The 25,482-nt window shown below is 46.4% G+C and overlaps 1 protein-coding gene across 2 annotated transcripts in view; it reads right to left on the reverse strand.

Moving 5' to 3' along the window:
• The window catches only part of LOC146863446 (all-trans-retinol 13,14-reductase-like), a 121,524-nt gene that overhangs the window by 93,250 nt on the left and 2,792 nt on the right, over positions 1-25,482 (reverse strand). For both annotated transcript variants that reach the window (XM_085642880.1, XM_085642881.1), the window contains 3 exons: positions 22,037-22,219; positions 12,313-12,542; positions 3,394-3,589 (listed from right to left, as the gene is read on the reverse strand). In XM_085642880.1, the coding sequence (XP_085499006.1) occupies positions 3,394-3,589; positions 12,313-12,542; positions 22,037-22,219 (609 nt within the window). The remainder of the gene's footprint in view (positions 1-3,393; positions 3,590-12,312; positions 12,543-22,036; positions 22,220-25,482) is intronic.

Genomic DNA, 25,482 nt, shown 5'->3' on the forward strand with positions numbered 1-25,482 from the left:
ATCAAATCTCTGGCAGCCACTGAAAAGGTAGGCACTGCCAACACAGACTGCCTGGCATGAGAAGTTGCTCTTAATTTCAAAAGTTGCCAAGTCTAGAAAAAGAGCAAATACTGTTGTTGCATCCACATGAAGTCAACCAGTGAATGCTATGCAAGTGGTTCATAATTGCTGACAAAAAAATCACAGGTATCGTCTTTATGGACACATGCCTATTCCCTGTGCCAAGGCACAAGATCTAGGCATGCTTCCAGTCTCCGGCCACCTACAGTGGCTTAGAAACGTGCCGCTGTTAGCAGAAGATCCTATCACCACTGACCGCATGCGGGCCTACCCGTCTCCTAGTCAGAAAATCCCCATTGTAAGCTTCCTTCTGATAACCAGGCTGAAGTAACGGTCAGCCTGCTGTGTCATGTTCCATATCTTGAACTATACACGCACTATAACCTGAATCATCTCTAGCAGCAACATTCCACGCATCTCCATCTGTACTTGGGCCTTCTAGGCGCTAAGTGGCGTGCTTGCGGTCGGTGCCCAGCTCAGCATCTTATCTCCTGTAGATCACATAAGTGATGCCCTCTCTGCCCAACACTTACAGCTGGTAGAGAGAGCAGCTCCATACTTTTGGCCACAACAACATCTGGAACAGTATGTACTCAAACACAATTCAATCCTTCAACATTCAGTTGTTCTAGACAATGAAACAAATGCTTCCGTGGTGCACATTTTCTGCAGCGTAAGTAAACAACCACCTTGTGTGCTGAGAATGCCCTTGGCACCGCTGAGACGAAGATAAGGACAGATATCTCCAGTGCCCTTAGGACTCATGAAATACAGCTAAGGGCGTGAGACGATAACGCAGCACTAATTGATTTATCAGGGATCTGATCAACAGGATCATATATTCATTAGGTGAACCAGATATCGCTTATCATATGGTGAAGCAACCGCATATCTGGCTGCAAAAGGAGTACCCGGGGGTGTAGAAAACTGATGGGTTGAGCTCTTTGCTCAGTTAAGTAACCCTTGTTCTTGGCACTGCACCATGGACAGAAGCCGGTCGAATTATGCCAGGGATGTCATGGAAAAAGCAGAGACATTAATCGGACAGAAGATAAAGACCTTGCATCTGGTACCGCCTAGCTACTTCAGATCCTACTTTATTCTTGCGACAGAACCCCTACATGGTCTCTAGCTTTACATTTCCCTATGTGTACGTACAATGCCTCTTCCCAAATCTTCCCAAATCTACCCTCTGGTGTTTTTAATTTTATTTTGAGATATATTATTCCACACGTTTCCCTGGAGTTTATCCCACAAATTCACTTATCATTCAGTAAAATATTTAATCCAGGAGAAATCCCAATTCCAATCTTGTAGTGTTCCCTCCAGTTCAAATTTGCAATTCTCTTTAGGAATTCTATAGCCTTCATCTTCCCTTCCTCGACTTCTAGTCCCAATATACGTGGAACGTACACAAATGTATTTCTTAGTCCTGATTTTAGCATGTACTAATTTGATTTCAATTCTCTAATCCGTTGTCATTCTTCCGGAGTTCTGACGTCCAGATCACCAATGATGAGAAGTAATTGGGTAGCACGTGCTCATGTATTGTGCGATGCACACCTCTGGCTCAAAACCAGTATCCCTCTTGTTCGTTTCATGGCCCGTCACACTGCCAAGGCCTTGTGTGGTTATCCACAATAATCAGCTCCCCTGCTAGGGACCTTTAAATTCTCTTTGGTTCCTTGGTTGCTGGTAGTATTCAAGATCGCCTTTAAAGGGGCCATAGGCTGAATGATGTCACAATCCAAATAACTGACTAACCTATCGATCACTCAAATTACTTTCTTATTTCACTATACTAATTCAACATTAATCCTTTATGGGTTCCGGACTATAGTTCTACTCGCCAAAAAAGCGCTTCGATGCCTCGTCAGGGGTAGTAAGCGCTATATAAATGCAATTACAATACAATACAATCGATCTTAAAACTCCAGCTGACAAACAAACTTTCTAGACTGCCTGCTGTTGGTCATTGTTAGAGATGCAGGACGGGGGAAAGAGGACAGTTTTTTTTCTGCACACTGGATGGCCCTTTTAACAGAAGGAAAGCTGAAGAGAATTATACTGGATGAAGATTGACCTGTCGGGAAAAGGTCCTTCAGAAAGAGTTTTGTGGAATGAGGAATAATGGGACTAAGTGGAGATTCTATCAATAGAAGATGGGAACCAGCTAATGATGTGCGACAAGACATCTAGGATGATGCCCATTGCTCAAAAGTATCTTTCAATTCCCTATGTGTATGAAGGTGAAGGCTGATGTTACCCCTGTCTACATGACGTATTAGGTCAGTGCCTACATATGCTCAGTGCTCACAAAGAAGTGTGAGCATTTACCATTTGAATTGATCTCACCTTTTGGTGTTACTTCATTCTAATGATGTTATGTTGCACTTGCACAGTGTGTCTATTATTTATGCACTGAATTTGTTTTAATAAATCGTGCTATGTGAGTGCTAATTACCAATAACACTAAATAAGATTTGAGATAAAAAGACAGACAGTGGAAAATATAAACCAACTCACTCCAGAAGTTTAACTAAGTAAATGCATGCAGCCAATCAGAAGAAGGAACTGTATAAGGGTACTGAGTAATGCCATTCCTATGGAGGAAGGACACGTCAAGGAATCGTATGGGAGACAGAGACAGCCACAGAATGAGACATCCTTTGGTGTGTGTTGTAATGTATGTCCTGTCCTGTCTAGTGCTCTCTGTCAGTCTGTTGTCTCTCCTAATACGCAGTCTCATTCTGTCAAGCATCTCTGCCCCGTGTGCGGTTTCTATGGATTTGCTCAAGATTGTGAAGCATTCCAAAAAGCTACAAGGTCATTTGTAGCTGGGCTTTCTCTGCATGGCATGACTGCTTTTCCACCCGTATGGGAAGTTTGCTTCTTTTCTACATTTTGGCAACAAGGATGGGATGGGAAGTTGAGAAAGGCAATATTCCTTCAGGATATGGACAGCAGGAGACATCAGTAGCCTGTTCTCAAGTAGGACATTTTGTAATTGAGACTACTGGTTTTGGAGATGCCTTAATGAAGGAAGGGTTTTTATTTACTGAGAGATTCTCATTATGAGTTTGACAAGTTTTTCAAAAGCTTCTCTGGAGTGACCCATCTGGGATACATGCTATCAGGTCAGTAGTGGGGCTGCAGCAGGTGTGTGTCAAAATGGATATCACCCCATTAGGAGAAGAACTGCATAAGCAATATTTCTTAGTAAGAGAATATTCCATTACAGAGTCTCTTCCAGTTTCTAATGGGAACGGAGTTCACCAAAGTACAGTGAAGGATCTAGCACGGATTATGCAAAGGAACGTAGTGTCCGCTCACCATAGAAGATATAGCTGAGGACGGTTTGTAGGTCTTTGTTGCTGGTGAGCCGGTTCAATACTTCAGTGTGGTTGGATACTGCCAGCTTGAATATGGGCGAGATCCAGTGGACGAGACCTGAGCGGATCATGGCCATGGAGAGCCAGAGCGGGATCATCTTCATGATGGCGAACAGCTTAACCCGGGTGGCAGTGAGCTGTGAAAACAGGGAAGAAGATCCAGCTGTGAGCTTCTTTATGTTACTCAAAATAACATGGAAGAGACTAGGTCAACAGAAAGTAGAGCGGAATTTGTCGACTCAACAAATGGTAAAAATCAAGCCAGGCTTTCAGCACTAGCACATATATGCAAATAACTGCGAAAGAAATCATTGTATGTCATTTTATTCTCATGCATGTTCATAGCAAATGGAAACTCCACTCCGCTGACCACGCCCTGGCCACGGTCCCGCGCATCCGTAGAACCACTTCCGGAGGCAGGTCCTTCTCCCACCGCGCCGCCAAGACCTGGTTCACCCTCCCCCTCAACCTACGACAAACGGAAGACCTGCTGACCTTCAGGAGATGACTCAAGACCTGGCTTTTCGACCAGTAGCAGCAGCACCCCCACCCCCCCCCCCAGCGCCTTGAAACCCTTGCGGGTAAGTAGTGCGCTTTACAAATTAACTGATTGATTGATTGATTAAAATCCTAGCTGGATTTTACTACTCAGTGGGTCGACGAGCCCAGCCTTAGTGCAAAGACCGAGCTGTCTACACGGGGCTTGATTCTAGGTCACTGCAGTGTAATAAGAGAGGAATCGTGTACACATGAGTTTTAATAGATCAAGTACTTTACTGTTTTTGCCAACATGCATACGACTAACAATTATACCCACAATCAGCTGATATACAACCTCAGTTGGTTAAGGTTCCTATTATTGATGTATTGGGATCACCTGAAAATCAAATGCTCACATAGTATCACAAGTGACTTTTTGCAGTCAATAAAAAGATGACCAATCGCTTGAGTAATAATACACCCTGTTAATACAAAGCTTTGACACATCATTGTAGTGCTATTGTAAAAAAAGACATGGTGCAAATGGAGCGATGGCCACGTTGAAAAGTGCTGTGTTTTCACTGCATCTGAGATGGGACTGATCCAGTTTATTGTACAGTGTCAGATGCATCAACCTGACAGTGCAAGAGACTGGCGGCAAGGATTTGCAGCAATCTTGCCTTGTCACTTTCCATGAGGCAGTAATCCTTCTGTGAATCCCTGCAACCATGTTGTAAATTCATAGATGGAGACCTACAAGAGACAAATAACTCCACTGCTACAGTGTCTGTGTTGCAGTCACTATCCCTTAAAGGGTCAGTGCTGCAATGGAGAAAAAGCATTAAAAATGCAATAGGTCGCGCCTTTGATTAAGTCAAAGCCATTTGCTTTGCTAATGGTATTGTATAGCAATTAGCAAAGCAAATGGCTTTGACTTAATTAAAGGCGAGACCTATTGCATTTTCAATTCTTGTTAGGTCAGTATCGGGCAATGACACCGCAAGAGAGCCGGTGACAAGGGGACAGCAAATATAATAGCAATTAGCAAACAAGTGAAAGCGCGCCATGCGCACGTTGTGTAGAGGTGTCACGTGTAATCCCACGCCACGCGTGCACATCTTCTGTCAGTCCGCGTGCACGCTTTGTAATCCGTATTGATTCCAAAAGGGCCTCGCATGGCGAGGGCAGCGCATGTGCGCTGCTAACGCCAGGCGAGACCTAAAAAAGGGCACACTGTGAAACTGACATCAAGGAAGCATGTATCGCTTCATGGGAATGACGTGTCCAGCCCCGATGCCCGCAGCCGCCTTCCACTGAATAGAATTTCTCCATAATGGACAAATTTCACTCTGCGAAGGTTTGTCTAGGGGCAGTCAATACCCTTTGATCAAGCACAAGTAATGGCACCGAAGCGCACACACTGCAGTTTCTTTAAGGTCCTTGATAAAGTCTTATTTATGGCAACAGACAAGGCTGGTACAGTTCGTTAGAAAGGCTCCTCCCTTCTGTTCTTTCAAGACATTCCTCACTAACATTGGCAAGATGAAAGTAATGCAAGATGGCCGCCCCAAAGCTGCAGGAGCGATGCCATTGTTGTGCATGGGTTTACTAGCTTTCTTGCATCTTCAGCTAGGAGGTTCTTGTCTTTTCATGTACCGGCATTGTAGGTAGGATCTGGTGAGGTTGATGTGGAAGAAAATTGTGACAGGGGGAACAAAAACCCCTTTATGTAGCATTGGAGTAGCAAAGCAAGGCAAGATGGAAAAGTAGATCTCAGACCTTTCTAGCACTGGGAAGCGTACTGGTGTCTATAAAAAAAAACAGACTCTGGCTGTCTAACTGGTCACTGTGTCACTATACTGCGTCTCTTTAGTTCTCCATCTCAACTTACTTCTTTTGTCATTCCTCTCTGTTTATGCTTACTAAGATGCGTTTTTTGGAGCTGTACTGGTATTGATTACAGCACCGTGAGACTCAGTTGAATTAAAGGTTTGACCAGAGAAACGCAGTAATGCACACAAAGAACATTTGACCACAGAATGGCAAGAATGCACAAAGGGAGATTGGGCAAGGGGCCTCGCTAAAGATGTGAAACAGAGAAAGAGTTGTACAGACACGGGTTAGATTCAGACGATTGGGAAACGGAGTAAAGGGGAATTCTTCCTGCATGCCATAGTCATTAAGGGCCACTAAATAGTCATTGGGGGGATATGGTGGAGCTGTAAGGATTTGGTTCAGACTGCAAGAGCTACAAGGAAGAGAAGACACCTGCAAGGTGATTACTCACAACAGATATGTGTGGCTTGTAGGTGAACAGTAATATGGCTTTTCTCAACCATAAAGAACAAGGTTGAATGGGCTGTTGGTGATGTTGTGGAAAACACAGAACTATTAGAAGGGAACATTAAGGAGCAGGAGCTTCAAAAGTCAATTATACCAAACGAAACCCATATGGGGGTAGTTGTATAACTCAAAAGGAATTTTTTGTTTACTTTATTTTAGGAGTTTCATATGGCGCGAACTTGACCCGAATTGGGTATCAGAGCGCTTTACATAGCACCAGTTGCGTTAAATGAGGACACATTAATTTTTGTTAGGCACGGGGAGATTAAGTGATTTGCCTAGAATCACAGGATGTTCAGCATTATTGCTGAGACTCGAACCCAGTTTCCCAGATGCGAGGTCGACCGCCCTAGACTTTAGGCCAACTCTTCTGCCCAATGGAATAGAATAAATACATTTTTATTTCATTCTAATTTGGAAAATTGATGTGTAGGGAATCATCTAAGCTTTGTCAAATTAAAGCACAGAATATTATAGATATAGTTGGAAAGGAAGCTTAACCAAGGCCATGCTATTTCCGAATGCGTGCCTGTCAAGAAAATCAGTAGGGACACAGCAGATGAATGCCAAGATCCCTGTTGGCAATCTTAAAGTGAAGTCATTGTGATGCTATCTAAAGAAATTTGCCGATGAGTTTGGGCTGCTAATCAAAAAAAAATCACTGAATTATTCTAAAGAAAAACTGTAATGACTTTCATTTATTACCTTAACTTAAGATTTAAGCCCGTAAGCAGAGAATCGGCCAGGGACCAGGGTTCAATTCCCGACGCGGCAGGGTTGTGGACCAGGGTCAAAACGGACTCGATAATTCTCGCCTCGGTACCTACTCTAACCAGGAACACACTCGGCAACTCTGGGCATTAAGCTTGCCTCATCTCTACAACGGCCCCCCACAGACGCCGGGGATGCCTGGTTTCAGCTTGGAGATACCCAGAAAGGGACCATCTCACAGGGATAGCCAGGACGGGTTCCCCAGCGGTCTACAGCGGCAGGACGCCCCGTTGCTGGGGTAGCTGTGCGCTTTACAAGTCTACAACATTTACAACACATTTACAAGAAGCAACAAGTTCGCAAAACACGTTGGCTGTTTAACGGGATTTGGAATTTTGAGACGATTTGTATCATTGGGATGACGTGCCAACTTGGAGAAGGAGACTAGCTTAAACTTGAATGAAGACTTTCTGTTTGGAAATCAATTTGGGTATTTTCCCAGAATCTTGAACATTCATTCGGACATATATGGTTTACTGTTTGGGTGATCAGTTATATGAGAATACAGTGCCTGACAACATTTCCTGTCGCCCTTATATAGATAGCTGTTCATTCTGTTAACATATGTTTGAGATCTAGACTATCATAATGGATTTCCATTGTTTTCATTGTTGCTGAAGGTAGGGTGGACCCCTCACAGTTCAAGGAGCCCCTTCCTTGGGATCACGCTGCAGGTGTGCCCCTATGAGGTAGTGTTTCACCACTTGCTCACTCAGAATGCAAAAATGCACTTCTTGACTTTTCAAAATGTTCAAATGGCAGAGAGTCGGTGGTCTTGCTTCGGGTGTTGACAAGAACAGAACACCGATGCAGCCAGGGCTGCGGTGGATAAGAAAACAAAGATGCTGCAATTGGCAGGGGGTTTCGTGGCTGAGTCTACAAGGATGGGGCAGGTGTGGAGATTGTTTTTGCAGTCTGGGGTGAGGAAGAGACAAGAAGAGGAGGAAGTCATTAACTTTATTATGGACATGATTGAGAGATGTTGGTTAAAGGTGGCGATAGCAGGAACGTTGTTGGGCACTGCTTTTGTTGGTAAGATGCTATGGGGGTATGCCCCGTCTGCGGGGGAATTGGGTCAGTAGATTTTGGAAGGCTGGGCAAAGGAAAAGGGAAATGGAGGGTGAAAGAGGAGACCATTGGAGTGGTCAACATTGTGTAGGGTCATGGAGAGCTTGCAGGGAGTTTGCAGCAGCGAATGAGACTTATTTTCAGCATTTATGTGCTGGACGTTTTTTGTGACCTTTCGGGTTTTGGAACTGTGGGGGGTGGGGTAAGGGCGTGGGACGATTTGGATATATGTGAGGATCAGGTTTTAATTCAGGTAAGTAGGCCTAAAATAGATCAACGAGCTAAAAGAGCGATGGTAAGACCAGGTGCATACCCAGGACATCGTTTTTCCCCGGTACACTAGGGGACAAGGTTGGAGCGACAGGTCCAGAATAGGTCAGGTAAAGTGTTTCGGCACCAGGATGGAGCGGCAGTCATGGCCTTTTAGCTGCTGGTGGTGTATTGTAGGGTATTCTTAAGGCCGAGACTTCCTGCAACAAAATACTGGACACATTCCTTCCAGATAGGTGCAGCGACTGAAGCAGGAGATGTGTGCATCATGTGGAGGAAATATAACAGGAGAAATACATAACTGTTTCTGCTATTTCATTGTAGGTTCCTTTCCAGGCCTGAAGCGTGAAGGCATGAGCCTCTAGATAGTGGGATATTCGCTCATAAAATAGGCAAAAGTAAGCGTCGGGGAGAAGTTATGAAGAACAGTTGGGATTTGGAGACTACACAAAAAAGAGGCATGTTATGGACAGCGCCGTAGCTAGACCTTTGGCCACCTATGGCTGTCCCTGTGTTTGCCATCCCGCGTCAGACGCATGTAAGAGCGGGGGTGGCAATTCCTGCGTTTGCCGCCCTGCTGCAGGTAAGAGCGGGGGTAGGAGGCCGCCGCCCCCAAAACTCATGCCACCCCTCTTGCTTCGCCCCTGGTTATGGAAAGAGCTATTGCCAGCGGTGAACAGGTTTCTAGGGGGAAATGGATATCCAGATGTGTTAGCAATCCATTTTGGGGAAAGGGCTTAGTCCGGGAAAAGGAGTTGGCATTTCCCATTATGCACAGCGTTGATTGCAAGGAGGGTAAGGAGAGGCTCAGACTTGCCAACACCAATAGACAAAGGAGGGAGGAAGATAAACAGGGAACTGTAGAGAGAAGAAAGAGTAGGGCATATTGTGCATTCAGAACTGAAGTTTAACGTTGCGCAATTTTTCCAGGGGGAGGGGGTGCACTTATGGATGATGCGCATGGGCCTATATTTTTTGCAATTACGTGCTGCTTTTCTGCGACTCTAGGAGTGAAACTGTGGAGGGCCCACTGGGCAGTTGGGAGACTTTGATGAAGAATGAAAGGGAGCAAAGGGTGGCAGTGAGGCAGAAAACTCTGTGGGTAGTTTTTAGGTCTCGCCTGAGCCAGCGCTTTAGCGCTGCTCTCGCGAGAGCTTTTGTAAACGGGGGATTGGGAAGTGCAAACTAGTGCTTTCAGACCGCCAACTAAAGTGCATGTGCGCCGGGCGCGCGCACCATTTGGCAGCCTGCGTGATCATTTCGTGGCCGCTTTGATGTTCTCAGCGAGCCGCGCGGCCACTGAAAACATCAAAGCGGTTGCGAAAGTGCACACCATTTGCCACCCCCACTTCATGCTTGTTCAACTCTTTCATGGGATCACCCACACGTAACTTGTTCTGCTTCACGGGGTTATTGCTTAATGGAGCGTCCGCCTTTTGTATGTGCCTAGGTTCTTCCCGAAGCCTCCGCGCTGTACAGTGAGTACTTGGCATGCTCGTGCAGCTTTTGTTTTGAGTTGTATGTTTTGCAAAACGAGCTGTTAGCACTGTGTGTTTGTATCTCATTGCGTGTCTACACCTGAGCGCCATTTACTGGCAATCTCCCATCTTGCGATGCATTTTCTTTTTTAATCTATATTGAATTAATTACCTGTTGTTGTGGCCATCTCAAAATTAGCCAGACTGTGCCACCTTGTGGCAGACTGTCACAAGCAGGTGTAGTCAATTAAATGCTGGTGCCCCTTTTCTAAAAAAATCTAGATTAACCGCAAAATGGAAAATATTTGATTCCCTCAATTGATTCTTGACATTATCTATTTGATAAACGTTCCTTTTATGCCGTATTTGTCTGTGGGACCCGGTTCTTTGTAGTTTGCATTAGTGAGCAATTAATGGCCCAGATCAGAAGGCATGGCTGTGCAAAAAGGAAAAATACTTCAGATATAGTAGGCAATAGAATTAAAATCTAAAAAACCCTTCATCAGAATGATGTCATTATTGGTTGCTGAGCTTTCATAGAAAATACCTGCAAATCTAAGTGAACTTAAATCGGAATTCTGGTATACCGTGAAACTTCATGCAACTGGATCGGTTATTCATTTTCTTTATAAACCGAACATGCTTAGAAATTTCTTGGCATGGTTGTACACTCCCTACAATATATATATACGGCCATGCACATGTACATTGTAGATCTGAGGCTTTTCCGCTTTGAAAAAAACTATTGACTTTACAGGTTATCTGCCACCTGCTTTAATGGGGAATTACTTTTTCCAGTGTCTTGAACTTTGAGAGCTTCTAGCCACTCATTTGTTCATTTGCAATGCAAGAGGTTTCGCATTACTGATAGTTTAAGCTATTGGCGTTGCATTATTATCCACAACGCCAATAGCTCAAACTTTCAGTAATGCGAGACCTATTGCATTGCAAATGCTTGTTCTGTATGGCGGTCTGACAACAGGTTTTCATGGCTTGAAGCAGTTCTATTGATGTTGAGGTGGGTAAAGCAATTTGAAGGGGCTGTGGAGTAGTTTGAAGAAGTAAGGTTAGTACAGGTTTTAGAGTAGAGATATAGTGACAGGTAGTCGAGTTGGAGAATTGTGAGGGGGCTGTTAGGAGTGGGGGTAGGCCAAACAGTAGGTGGTTTATGATGTACAGTGAAGTCGACAGGTTTGTAAGGTGATTTGCCTAGGAATGGATAAGTTTGTGATGCGCACTTGCTTCATTTAATCAGCTTTTCCCACACTAACACTTGTCAATTGTCTGTGCTGAGCCCTCTCCCCCAAATTCTGCAGGGGGTGAAGAATTTGATAGATTTCTCTCCACATGGTAGTGTCTAGTGTCAGCTATTCAGTTCTTTGGGGTACCTTGGCACGGGAAAGCAGAGCTCTGGGGATAAATTGGGAATTATTAATATTGTTATTAGAGATGGTCTTGTATCATCTGTGGAACTGTGAACGATACATAGGTTTGATAAAGGCTGGGCCTACTTGTGTAACACACATTCACCCACAAGAAGTGCATCACGTGTAAAGATCCTTGGGACATGTTCATTGGGTACAGCTTGAGTCTTTTTTCTTATGCACATGGAATTTTCCTACACAGCAGTTATGCAAAAGTATAGATTTGTGGCACTGTGGAGTTGACTTTGGTATGGTGTTGTAAACAAATGCTTGTGGAAGGGGGTTGAAGTGGATGAGACATACACCACTGAGTGTTTCCAGAGCTAGAGGGGCTGGGTAAAGCTTCATAGTCAGTTACAGGTTTGTTTTAAAAGATACCTTTTGAAACAAACAAAGACACTGAAATCCTCCTCCAAGTGCTCTAAAGTGACTGTAACTTGCGCGATTGCCATGCACCGCTAATTACCTCCCACCTTACATTACTCATGAAATGTTCTGTGACATCATTGATAATATGACCACAACACTAGTGAATTTTAGGGGTTTTGTACTTTTAAAACAGGATGTTTTAACCAATATTTTCACCTACTTAGCAGTCGTCCACTTCAGTGCCAAAGTTGTGGAGCTAATCTAAGCCTTCATTTCTGCTTTAAATTTTTTTAGGGATAATTTTTTACTTTGTGTTTTTTCAGTGACAGACAGCATTTGTACCTTTAAGGCCTTTAGCAAATATTTGCAGAAACATACATAAATAGAAGTATTGTAACCTTACAATGGACCGACCTGAACTTGGCATATAGAAAGCATCCGCATGGTCACCTTTGGCAGACCCTCTTACCGCCTTACCTTCATCAGTCGCATGAACTCTCTGATGGCCTCCTTTGGCAGACCCTCTTACCGCCTTACCTTCATCAGTCGCATGAACTCTCTGATGGCCTCCTTTGGCAGACCCTCTGACCGCCTTACCTTCATCAGTCGCATGAACTCTCTGATGGTCACCTTTGGCAGACCCTCTGACCGCCTTACCTTCATCAGTCGCATGAACTCTCTGATGGCCTCCTTTTCTTGGGGGAACTGGGCCTCCAGGTTGGTGACAAATGTCTCCTTGCCAGCGCAGAGGTGGTACTCCCGCTCTCCCACGAACAAGGTTTCATAGTGATCGTCCAGTCGGGCCCAGTCCAGCTGACCATCAGTCAGCAGGTCCATGATCAGTCGAAGCATGCCCTTGGGGTGCATCTGACCCACATAGTGCAAACCTGAGGGGGCACAGTGATGGGCAGTGTAAAAGTCAAGAGAAGGAATATAGAATATTGTTGTCCCTAGGAAATATATCTGTTCTGAATGTATTTTTTTGATTGTTGAAAATTTCTCTGCAAGAAACACTTTGCATATATTACACATAAGCATTTTAATATGACTTGCAATGATGGCTGTTTGCAGAAATTAAGATTTTTGAAGGTAAAATAGAGAGAAGTTGTGGGTTGTACATGACATGATAGCTCTTAATAGCGAAAGATCAAAACTGAAAATTGGCAAGGTCGAGTGATACAGAGCACATGAGATTGGAATTCTTAAAATTGTTTGCTTAATTTAGCATAAGTGTGCCACAAAACTAATTTGTCAGCTTGATTGCACTGGAAGCATGGCGTTAAAAAGTAGCACTGTGAACTATGTTCATGTTTTTGTTTCTACATTGTATTTAATTTCTTTAAAAAAGCTGACACGTGCCCTGATTTAGGGTGATGTTTATTTTCACTGTAACAATTCACTAGCACCCGGAGGAACATGCATCTAATGTTTCATTCTTCAAGGATGTTCTTCAACAAGGCAATGTTTCTTCCACTTGTTCTACATATTTATTCATTTTTAGGGGTTTCTAGAGTGAGCTTTTAAACTTCTGAATGATTTTGGCTTTTTTTAATATAACATTAAGAGCATAACCCATGGTGCTACTACACAATATGTTTAGAGCCTGGTTCTTTGTAGGTGAGATCCTATAAGAACGGTTTTTTGAGATGTGTGACTATGATGTTCCCTCATTCATAGGGACAGACCCCATGTCGGTCTTCTTTTTGATCCAATAATTAGAGATTTGTCATGATTAGCTCTTGATTTTTAAACCGAGTAGCACCTGTGACAATTGCTCTTTGTCTCGTTATTTCCCATATTTAGTTCTGGCTATTAGCTAGAATAGAGCTCAGCTTCTGTTGCCTATGCAAATTTACACTTATTTGCGTTTTCAGTATTTAGATTTGAACTGGCCAACTATGTTTGCCTTCTGTAATCCTTCTAATCTTAAATAAGCCCCATATGTACTTGAATCGTATCTTGTGTGGATTTTCCTATGCTGGTTTTCATACAATTCCCTGCCATGGGCCCGCTTTCTTTGGGACTCATATGGCCTTGATCCATCTTATCGGCACTTTTAATGGAAAAAGCTCCACCAACACGATACCTTGACGCGTTTTATAGTTTTTTTGTACATTTTTCAGATCCTTTTTTCTGCTTCTCCTGAAGCCAATCTTAAAACATGTCTGTGCATCGATGTTTATACAGTGATATTCTAGCTCTGCACCGCTGAGCGTGCCTGGGTGAGGCTTTCTCTTGGATATTTTTGTCTGACTAGATGGCTCTTTCAGGCCCTTCTGCAGTCGGGACTGGATGCATTCCTTCATCAATAGCATATCCTGTTATGGACCATGAACTATATGCTGCACAGGGTGCATAGAATGCCCAAAAGTGTGATGAGGTATACTCAAATTAATCTCTGTCACTGGTAGTTACTGTCCTTCACCGGACGCCCCTACGGTAATCCTATATACTCTGGTTGCTGAACAGTGTTCAAGGGGTAGTCACTGTTTGTTTCTGGGTGGACTATGCATGGTATAAAGCCTTGTTGGCTAACAGTGCCACTAAGGTTATGCTTCTGGGTGGACCTCACATGATATATGCCCTGTTAGTTTAGCAGTACATCCAGGGGTTGGGTGTCTGTCGATTTTTGTTGTGGTTGCAGTTTATACGATATACTCCCTTGTTGAATCCACCTATTCAAATGCTGTGCACTCAATGACGGACTCAACTTGGGGCGCTAGTGAGCCGAGCTGCAAGATGGCCACCACTCTGTGAGGCTCTGCAGGCTGGATGGGCGATCCGACATAAATCCGGCAATTCAGAGAGACATTGCATCTCCAAACCGAAGGTGACAGTCGCACAACTGCCGAGGCACAGGCTGATCGAGTCCAGGACTTGTGTAACAGCGAGAAGACAAGCAGAGCTGCGAGAGATGGCAAGATGGCGGCTCTGTAAAACCCCACACGTACACCGCTGTGCTAGGGTGATGTAGGACAGTCTGGTGCCTCAAGGTGCAACCACATAAAGCCCCTGCCTCTCCCCTGGTCAATGATTGGTGATTAGGGGACAGGTGGACGCAAGTAAGGTCACGTGCCGCGTAGAAGTGGGGCCTCGGCTGCTTAGACCCGGGGGGCGGGCTGGTAAGGGACAGGCGGTGCAGAGGCCTGACTCAACCTCCCTGGTCTGGGCCGTGTACATCTGAACAGCCGGGTCATCTTGGTGTTGCCCGTGTGGTGGATCCAGTGCCCAAAGGGTGGACAGCGGGGGGGGGGGAGCTGAAAGCCCTGAAGCAGTAAGTCCTGGGCCGCAGCGGTGCAGGGGAAGACGACGCGGCTGATACCCCTTGCAAGTCCAACTTGACTGCGGCCCGGCCGGGATAGACGCACACTTTGGGAGATCCAACTCCGAACCAGAAGGTGAGAGGCGCAGCTTGGGGGGGGGGGGGGCGCTCAGCACCCTCCCGTGAAGAATCAGCAGAGATCGCAGGAAACAGAGAGGAGCGGCTTGGTGCAGCAGGCCCCTACTCTGATCTTGCCAGCACACTGTATGTTAAGCACCCAGCTGAGAATCTAGAGCCTCTGATCAAGGAACTCATAAGATTTGGCGGTTTATCGGGTATCACCATTAACTGGGGGAAGTCGGTTATCTGCCCGCTGACCAGGGTCACTACCAGGTCCAGTGGGAACAGCTGCTTAGCTGGGCAGAGACCCCGGTGAAATATCTGGGAATCTGGCTCAGCTGCAACATTGAGGAGCTCTGGCGATGTCATTATGGGAAACGTATGGATTGGCTAGAGAGCCGCTTAGGCCGCTGGACAGCATTACCGCTGTCCCTCGAGGGACAACTAGCCATAGCAAATATGGTATTGCTCCCTAAGTTTCTTTATGTATTTGTTAACCTCCCGGTATCTCTTAACAGCAATTTTAGATGCAGACTGAGCTCGAACTTGATCACACTCACCTGGGTGGGTAAACAACCCAGGTTCTCCTGGGAGACTTTGACGATGCCTTTTGAACAGGGGGGCCTGGGAGCCCCAGACATGGAATTATACTATAACTGTGCGCGTGCCCAGTTTGGGTTCTACTGGCTCTACCCAACTCAATTCATGGTGCACACAGCCCCTGAACACGACCAAGCAGCTCCAACACCACTACACATGGCCCTCTACAGACCACAGACTAGGCCGCGCTCGGAGATAAACAAGGCTGGATGCACAGTTTGGGCATGGCGAGAGTTGAGATGCAGGGCGCAACTAGAGACAATGTTCACCCTTTCTATGCCACTGCTGAGACACCCGGCGTTACCTTTCTCGGAGAACGCAGGAGTATGCCAGAGACTGAGAAACTCCGGTTACACACTGTGGGGAATGCGTTCTCCGATGCGTCATTCATATCGCTTGACAGCGCGCTTGCAGGAGAGAAAATGGGCCTACTTGACAGAATGATATATTACCAGCTCCGAGTGGCGCTGCGTTGCCACTTCCCGATAGCACCCACAATGTTCCAGGTTCTAGAAGCCTTTCTAGGTAACCTGTCACCGGCTATACTCAGGCATGCCGCGCACACCACCTGTCAGCGTCCCTCCGGCGTGATGCGAGTGGGAAGGGATACTGGGAATACCCATAGAGGAAGGTAAATGGGCCTACTGCTGCACGCAGGCCAGGGAGTTGTCCCCTAATTACAGGTTGAGGATGATCCCCTTTAAGTTCATACACAGACTATACAGGACACTTGAATGGTTGCAAAAACCTGGCTTGAGTGAGGATGCGAGATGTGTGAGGTGCCGGGCTCAAGATGCGACGTTCTTGCACATGGCCTGGTCTTACCCCGATATTGCACCATACTTGGAAACCACATTTGAGGTCCTGGAGGCATTGTTAGAACTCAATTTTGAGCGCTCCACCCTGATAGAGCTGCTTGGATACGTGTGCGCGGAGCCGGCGACAATCAGGAAATTAGCAGCTATGCTGTTACTGTGGCCAAGAGGAGAATAGTGATGTGTTGGGGTCGTCGCAGGAGCCCGCACGTTTTTGATTGGCTTAAGGACGCAGCGTTGTGCCTTGACCAATTGTCCGAATACTGGCAGCTGATGGCTGAGGCTCGCCCTCGGGATCTTTGGCAACGGCTGCAAAGCTATCTTCATTCTCATCCACTGGACCAACCTGAGATCGCCACGTCAGGTGATTAGGGAGGTGCGGGAGGAAGGGACCCACGAGTGCACAGGTAGCGCAGGGCTTGCAGCCTGCAAACATGTCAGCTCTAGAGACCAGAGAGCACCCACCTTCTTCTCCCCCTCACCCTTCACTTCTCTGCTTTCTCTGTCCCCCCACCCACGGGCTCTGTGAGCGGGGAGTACAAACGTACAAAGGAACTGGGACACAAGCACAAGCTTCGATGAACCCCTCATCGCCAAATCCAACCTCCACCAGGGAATGAAGGCCGTCGCCGACTGGATGAAGGAAAGCCGACTTAAGCTGAACTCAGACAAGACAGAGATCCTCATCCTTGGGCCCAACCCTTCAGCATGGGACGACTCCTGGTGGCCCGCATCACTGGGGACACCCCCGGCTCCTACCAACCACGCACGCAACCTGGGAGTCATCCTCGACTCGAAACTCACCATGACCAAACAAGTCAACGTAGTCTCCTCTACCTGCTTCAACACCCTCCGTATGCTCCGCAAGATATACAGATGGATCCCGACAGACACGAGGAAAACAGTCACCCAGGCCCTAGTCAGCAGCAGACTCGACTACGGAAATGCCCTCTACGCAGGAGCCTCGTCCAAGCTCATCAACAGACTGCAAAGAATCCAGAACGCCTCTGCATGCCGGATCCTCGACGTCCCGCGCCGTGACCACATCACCCCCCACCTGAGGAACCTGCACTGGCTCCCCGTTGACAGAAGAATCTCCTTCAAGCTCCTGGTCCACGCACACAAGGCACTCCACAAAACCGGCCCAGCCTATCTCAACAGTCGACTCTCCTTCTACGTACCCAACTGGAAACTCCGCTCTGCTGACCACGCCCTGGACACGGTCCCACGCATCCGTAGAACCACATCCGAGGCAGGTCCTTCTCCCACCGCGCCGCCAAGACCTGGAACACCCTCCCCCTCAACCTACGACAAACCGAAGGCCTACGACAAACCGAAGACCTGCTGACCTTCAGGAGACGACTCAAGACCTGGCTCTTCAACCAGTAGCAGCAGCACCCCCCCTCCCCCCCCCCCCCCGCCCAGTGCCTTGAAACCCTTACGGGTAAGTAGTGCGCTTTACAAATTAACTGATTGATTGATTGATGATAACGCTTACAATCCAGAACTAGGAACTACCATACATCTTGAATGCTTGAATGTACTTTAATATCTGTCCCAATGTAAACGTAATGTCTAAAGCTATACTGTGTTAATGCTGGTACTCAATAAAAAGCATTAAAACATTTTTTTTTTAAATAACTGGGTCAACTTTAAGGAACGGACCATGCGTAAAATGTTCGAATGCGAGGTGGTGTGAATTCTTGGACTTGCCACATCCCTTCATGTTAGGCTGTAGTAACGTTTACCACACCGTTTATGGGGCCTGTGTATGACCCTCTTGCGCCCCACCAATCACTTCCAATGCAGGCTACACTACATTAAACACCGTCAACCATCTATTCTGAAAGGGTTACAGGAACCTAACACAAGTCAAAGCACTCCATGGCCTCAGCAAGGATATAAACTGGTTAGCAATGCTACCATACAATACAATACAATACAATACAACACAGTGCAGGGCCCCTAAACGTTCAGTTTTCGGTTACAGTGCTGTTAGTCCTGCATGGTTATGGTTCGTTGGCTTTGGGATGGTATTGCCCAGGTGCTTAAATATGTTCAGGCCAGAGGTTTTTGGGGGATTAAGGGTTCCATTGTGGGTGTGTTTACTTTATCAATGCATAACTGGAAAAGACCCTACCCACTTTCTGAAAGGCACACTCGGATGGGCGAGGCAGGTTAATGAGGGGCATCACTTGGGGGCTGCCCTCAGGCACATCTTGAAGTAGATCTGAGTCTACAAGAAAAGGGTATGTTGAGGAGAGGCGGAGATTGTCCTCTCTATGTTGCCTTCACAACTGTAGCCTCTTTTAAGCTCTTCTACTTGCCCAGTGACTACTGCAGACGAGAAGATGGATGAATGCAGGATGGAGTAGCTAATAACTCTTCCATTATCAGAGTAGGGACTAGACGCTCACAGTCTCCAATACCCCTCAGCAAACAAGAGCGCAGGTCTGTGATGCTTGTAATACCATCGCAGACACACCAAGAAGCTCCTGGCATATGATGGCAGCGCCTTCATACTACTGCCATGCAAGCATGCTGAGCAGCTCGTGGCATTTGATGGCAGCATCTTCAGACTAGTGCCATGCAAGCATGCTGAGCTGCTCCTAGCATATGATGGCAGCACCTTCATACTACTGCCATGCAAGCATGCTGAGCAGCTACTGGCATATGATGGCAGCACCTTCATACTACTGCCATGCAAGCATGCTGAGCAGCTCCTGGCATATGATGGCTGAACCTCCATACTACTGTCATGCAAGCAAGCTGAGCAGCTCCAGGCATACATAAAATGGAAGCACCTTCATACTACTGACATGCAAGCATGTTGAGCAGCTCCTGGCATACATACAATGGCAGCGTCCTCATACTACTGCCATGCAAGCATGCTGAGTAGCTCCTGGCATTCGATGGCAGCGCCTTCAGACTACTGCCATGCAAGCATGCTGAGTAGCTACTGGCATATGATGGCAGCACCTTCATACTACTGCCATGCAAGCATGCTGAGCAGCTCCTTGCATATGATGGCAGCACCTTCATACTACTGCCATGCAAGCATGCTGAGCAGCTCCTGGCATATGATGGCAGCACCTTCATACTACTGCCATGCAAGCATGCTGAGCAGCTCCTGGCATATGATGGCTGAACCTCCATCCTACTGTCATGCAAGCAAGCTGAGCAGCTCCAGGCATACATAAAATGGCAGCACCTTCATACTACTGACATGCAAGCATGTTGAGCAGCTCCTGGCATAGATACAATGGCAGCGTCCTCATACTACTGCCATGCAAGCATGCTGAGCAGCTCCTGGCATTCGATGGCAGCGCCTTCAGACTACTGCCATGCAAGCATGCTGAGTAGCTACTGGCATATGATGGCTGCACCTCCATACTACTGCCATGCAAGCAAGCCGAGCAGCTCCTGGCATACATACAATGGCAGCACCTTCATACTACTGCCATGCAAGCATGCTGAGCAGCTCCTGGTATATGATGGCAGCGCCTGCATACTACTGCCATGCAAGCAAGCCGAGCAGCTCCTGGCATACATACAATGGCAGCACCTTCATACTACTGACATGCAAGCATGTTGAGCAGCTCCTGGCATACATACAATGGCAGCGCCGTCATACTACTGGCATGCAAGCATGCTGAGCAGATCCTGGCATTTGATGGCAGCACCTTCAGACTAGTGCCATGCAAGCATGCTGAACAGCCCCTGGCATATGATGGCTGCACCTCCATACTACTGCCATGCAAGCAAGCCGAGCAGCTCCTGGCATACATACAATGGTAGCACCTTCATACTACTGCCATGCAAGCATGCTGAGCAGCTCCTGGTATGTGATGGCAGCGCCTGCATACTACTGCCATGCAAGCAAGCCGAGCAGCTCCTGGCATACATACAATGGCAGCACCTTCATACTACTGACATGCAAGCATGTTGAGCAGCTCCTGGCATACATACAATGGCAGCGCCGTCATACTACTGCCATGCAAGCATGCTGAGCAGATCCTGGCATTTGATGGCAGCACCTTCAGACTAGTGCCATGCAAGCATGCTGAGCAGCTCCTGGTATGTGATGGCAGCGCCTGCATACTACTGCCATGCAAGCAAGCCGAGCAGCTCCTGGCATACATACAATGGCAGCACCTTCATAGCACTGCCATGCAAGCATGCTGAGCAGCTCCTGGCAGACATGCAATGGCAGCACCCTCATACTACTGCCATGCAAGCATGCTGAGCAGATCCTGGCATATGATGGCAGCACCTTCATACCACTGCCATGAAAGCATGCTGATTAGCTCCTGGCATGCATACAATGGCAGCAAAGTCATACTACTGCCATGCAAGCATGCTGAGCAGCTCCTGGCATATGATGGCAGCGCCCTCATACTACTGCCATGCAAGCATGCTGAGCAGATCCTGGCAGACATTCAATGGCAGCGCTCTCATACTACTGCCATGCAAGCATGCTGAGCAGCTCCTGGTATGTGATGGCAGCACCTTCATACTACTGCCATGCAAGCATGCTGAGCAGCTCCTGGTATGTGATGGCAGCACCTTCATACTACTGCCATGCAAGCATGCTGAGCAGCTCCTGGTATGTGATGGCAGCACCCTCATACTACTGCCATGCAAGCATGCTGATTAGCTCCTGGCATGCATACAATGGCAGCGGCCCAGTCAGGCACAGTGAGCAGTACCAGGCATACAGTGGCATCCTCTTTGTATTACTACCATTCAGACACATGGTGCAGCTCCTGGCATAAGGCAGAAACACGTTCGTGTTACTAGCAGCCCCAAGCAGACTTTCAACGCTCTTAAAATTAGTTTACTATTTAAAATACCATTTACTAGCTTCAGACACATTCTATAGCTACTTTATTCATTTTAATCATTCTCAGAATAGGCTCTGCACTTTGATGATGTCACTTCCTGTGATGCTGTAGAAGCCCAAGGTCATGTTACAGCACACCTTGTGAGGTTATTAAATCATCAACAGTTGTACACAGTATAAAATAATGCATTTAATTTATAAAGCACTAGCTTGAGCATGAAAGACACATCTTCGTGCATACAACTGTGTCGGGCAGTGATACTCAGTATGGCCCGGGGGCCGCATGCGGCCCTCCTGACCTTTACATGCGACCCCCTGGGCAGCAGCAGACCTGGGCTGGTGTTTACTCGACTCAGCGCCAACATTGAATATACAGCAATCAATAATTTAAAGGTAAATTGTAGTTAGGGAAATGACGTAGCTAGGCTCTTAACTTTAGGAACATCTTCATTTCTAAAGACAGCCACAATATACATCCTTTGCTTCCCCTACACCCACTGTACACCGCCCGCTGGCATCCGTGCGGCACTCGGACACAACATAGACCAAACTTTGGGGCCCCCGGGAAAAGGTTTGCGAGTACCCATGTTGTAGGGGAAGTTCTTGCTGTCAGCAACCCCTGTGTAGGCAGCTGAACCCCCTTGTAAGCTCTGATAGAAGGCTCTACATACAGCGTGAGTGTGATCGCTGTCTGGCTGTAGATGGGGTCACTCCCTACAGCTTGTGCCCAATGCTCCTCACCGGCGTCAAACTCGAAGCCCTTCTCCTCGAAGGAGTGGCAGCACCCGCCTGCCTGGTCGTGCTGCTCCAGTACCAGCACTCGCTTGCCCGCCTTTGCCAACACAGCTGCCACACTCAGACCACCAATGCCACTTCCGATCACCACAGCGTCCAGGTGAGAGGGGACCTTACTCTGCACGAAACCTAGAGGGAGTCAAAGAATGAGAGGTGAGAACATGGTGAAAAAGAGAACGATAGAATGAGGAGGAAGAAGAAAAGGTCATGGGTAAAAGCAAATGAGAAGACAGAGCAAAGATTAAGAGAACAAAAGGCACCCAGAGAGAACTGGGAATTAAGAGAAAGACAGGCAAAGGTGGGGGGAGCGTAAACATGAATACATTGCAAAGCAGAGGAGGGTTAGGAGGAAATAGCGAAGCCAAGCAAGATCAAAGGGGAGAAAGAACAATGGGGAACAGAGATTAGAGGTGAAGAGCGATAACAATGGTAGCGAAATCAAAATGGAAGAAAGAGCAAATGGAAAAGAGCAGAAGGTAGGGGTAAGTGGGGCCAGTGGAACAATAAATAGACATATGCAGCATAGAGAAAGAGGGAGTGAAGAGAAAGAAACTAAGAGGATGAGAAAGAAAAGGGGAAATGAAACCTAAAAGGATACATCATAGTGAAAGATAACAAAAGGGGAATAGACAAATTACAGGTGAAAGTGTAACAAAGAAGCAGAGAGAGCAAAGTGAAAGAGATCAAAGAAGAAGTAAAAGTGGGCAGAGAGCTGGACCGCATGAGTTACCGCACATATCGCAATGATGAGGTCAGCGACAAACATCGGCAAGTCGAACCTGGCGATATTGATCAAGGTGAAAAATGCCTAGTACTAACTGGGACATATAGATATGTTGAGATGAGCAAAAGACTACAAAACTCATAATTAGGTGGCAAGGGAGTAGCCAGCAAAATAAAATACCCCCGACTTTGACCCATACATAGAACTAGAGGTGCAGGTAAAGTGCGCGATACCGACCATTCCTCTGAAGTATGGGAACTGCACCTCTGGAGAAAATTTGCAGAAAATGGTGCAAAATTATGCATATTATAACACTGTTTTAAAGGAATTTTGCAAAGACAACACGTTTGCTATTATTGACCTATTTCTCTCCTTTCTTCTTTGCATCATCTTTCTTTTGTTTTTAAGCGCATTTCATTCTTTCTTTCTTTCCATTTTACTTTCCTTCTGTATATTCTCACTCCATCTGTCCTTTTCTCTAGCTTTATATCTTTCTTCATGGCTCTTTATTCTTATCAAGCGCCTGACATTCCTTGGCACCTTATTTGCTACTTTTTTTTTGTATTTCGTCTAGTTGTTAATTCTTTTTGTCTCTTTTCCATACGTGCATCTCACATTTCGCCTTTGATATTTCATGGGATTTTTCCGCTTTCCTTCTCTCTCCTTCCATTTTTTCTTTTTAATTTCTTTCCTTTTCATCTTTTCACCCTACGTCTGCGCTTGATTTACTTCTTTCTTTTTACTTATTTCCTGAGATGTTTGTACCCTCTTCCCTTTGTGCTCCTTCCTTTTTTATTTCATTATTTGCATATTACTTTCTTTCCTTTGTGCTGACTCAATCCGTTAAACTTGAACTTATTTTTTCTTTACCAATCTAATCATTATTAAGTCTTGGCTAGACGGCGCATACGCTGTCTTGAAGAGATGTGTTGTGTTCCATATGTGGGCTTACAGTCCGCCCATCTCCTGTGGTAAACTTCAGCGTCGCTCATTTTCTTTGATGTCATTCGTCATGGCATCATGCCCTCTTCTTGTGTTTGGCCCTCCCATAGCGCATGGACTAAGTACATGTCTCCTTACACTGCTCCCGCTTTGTGGAGCTATTTTTTTCTTTGTTCTCAAGCACTCCATAGGAGTACTTGTGTTTTCAGGCTGCCTCCCTTGTGCACATACACACATACCATTAAATGCATGCACGTGTACATAAATGAGTGCATTTCTTAAAAAGTAGTTGAAAAACGAACACTTGTTTATTTTTTTGCACGTTCCGATGTATTGGAGCGCTTGTCCCGTTCTCCATCTTACCTTAGTGCTCGCACCAGCTGATGGTCTTTGAGCACTTTACGTGCTCACCAGTTACATTACACAATGACACATGCATGGTCGCAGGCAAGGCGAAGCGTAAGTGATTTGCCCAGAATCACAAACTGTTCAGCCGACCCCGAGATTTGTTCCCCAGTTCCCCTGCCGACAGCTCAGGCCATTACACCACATCCTTGCTTCACTTTAAAGCTCAACTGATTCTCACATTTGTTGAGCAAGACCCTGTCAGCAATCAAGAAGCATCGGCAAAGCCAATCGGTCTTGGGAATGCGATAGCTATTTTCCTTGTTAATTTGAATGGTTTTTAGCTGTGCTGTCTAGCAGAACATCTGCTGTTCAGCAGGCTGGAAGTCACTGAAAAAAGTGCTATGGTGCGGCCAGCACAGGTCACGCATAGCGCTTTTTAGGTCTTGCCTGACCCAGCGCATGCGCTGGTCTGGCGAGACTTATTGAGAGGGCTCCAAAAAGTGCTACCAGGCCAGCCTAGAGCTACAGTGCATGTGCGCGGGCGCGCGCGCCGCGCTTGCCGCGATTGCTTTCACTTTCGCGGCCAAATGGCCGCTTTGCATAGCCAATAGGTCTCGCTTTTGGGACCTTATAAGTATTTAGCTATGCAACTGTTGCATAGCTAAACACTTATAAGGTCCCAAAGGCGAGACCTATTGGCTATGCCAATGCTTTTTTTTGTTAGGAGGGGCAGGAAAATAAACTCAACAGAAACACAGCAGCGGTTCAACATCCTGTGATTCTGGGCTTTTAGCAACGTTCAGCTATGCTGAACAGCAAATGTGGTGCTAGACAACATGGCTAAAAGACATTTGCATTGACAAGACAAATAGCTCGGGCATTGCTGAGGCCGATTAGCTTTGCCAAGGCTTGTTCTTTCTCGCTGTCACCGATTTAGGTCGTTTTAGATTTTCGTTTGGTCCACACCCCACAGCTGTGTTTTTGCATCTATTAGTTTCGCCTTCTAAATTGCAATAACCTGTGAGCCAGGAATGAAAGTTAAGAGGGCCAGAAAACAAATTAGTGAGGCCCAGTAACACCCCACCCCCACCCCCTCGAGCCGGTTTTGCGGGTGTCCACTATACCCTGATAAGTGGTATTTATCACACCCGATAAGTTCCCACTCTGCAGAGTCGGATTGTATGAGCTGAGACAAACACCAAACCCACGACCAGCAGCTCAGAAGAGGACACATGGGTCTGGCCATGGGAAGGAAGCAATTTGTTCTTTACCATATGTCTAGAATTGAGACTGCATAAATGGATTTGTTCAGAAATATATTATAGCATTAATTATAACACTTGGCCGCAAGCATCTGAAATGTGTATTCATGGCGAGC

This window comes from Triturus cristatus, chromosome 2_2, assembly GCF_964204655.1.
Source record: "Triturus cristatus chromosome 2_2, aTriCri1.1, whole genome shotgun sequence".
Taxonomy (NCBI): Eukaryota; Metazoa; Chordata; class Amphibia; order Caudata; family Salamandridae; genus Triturus; species Triturus cristatus.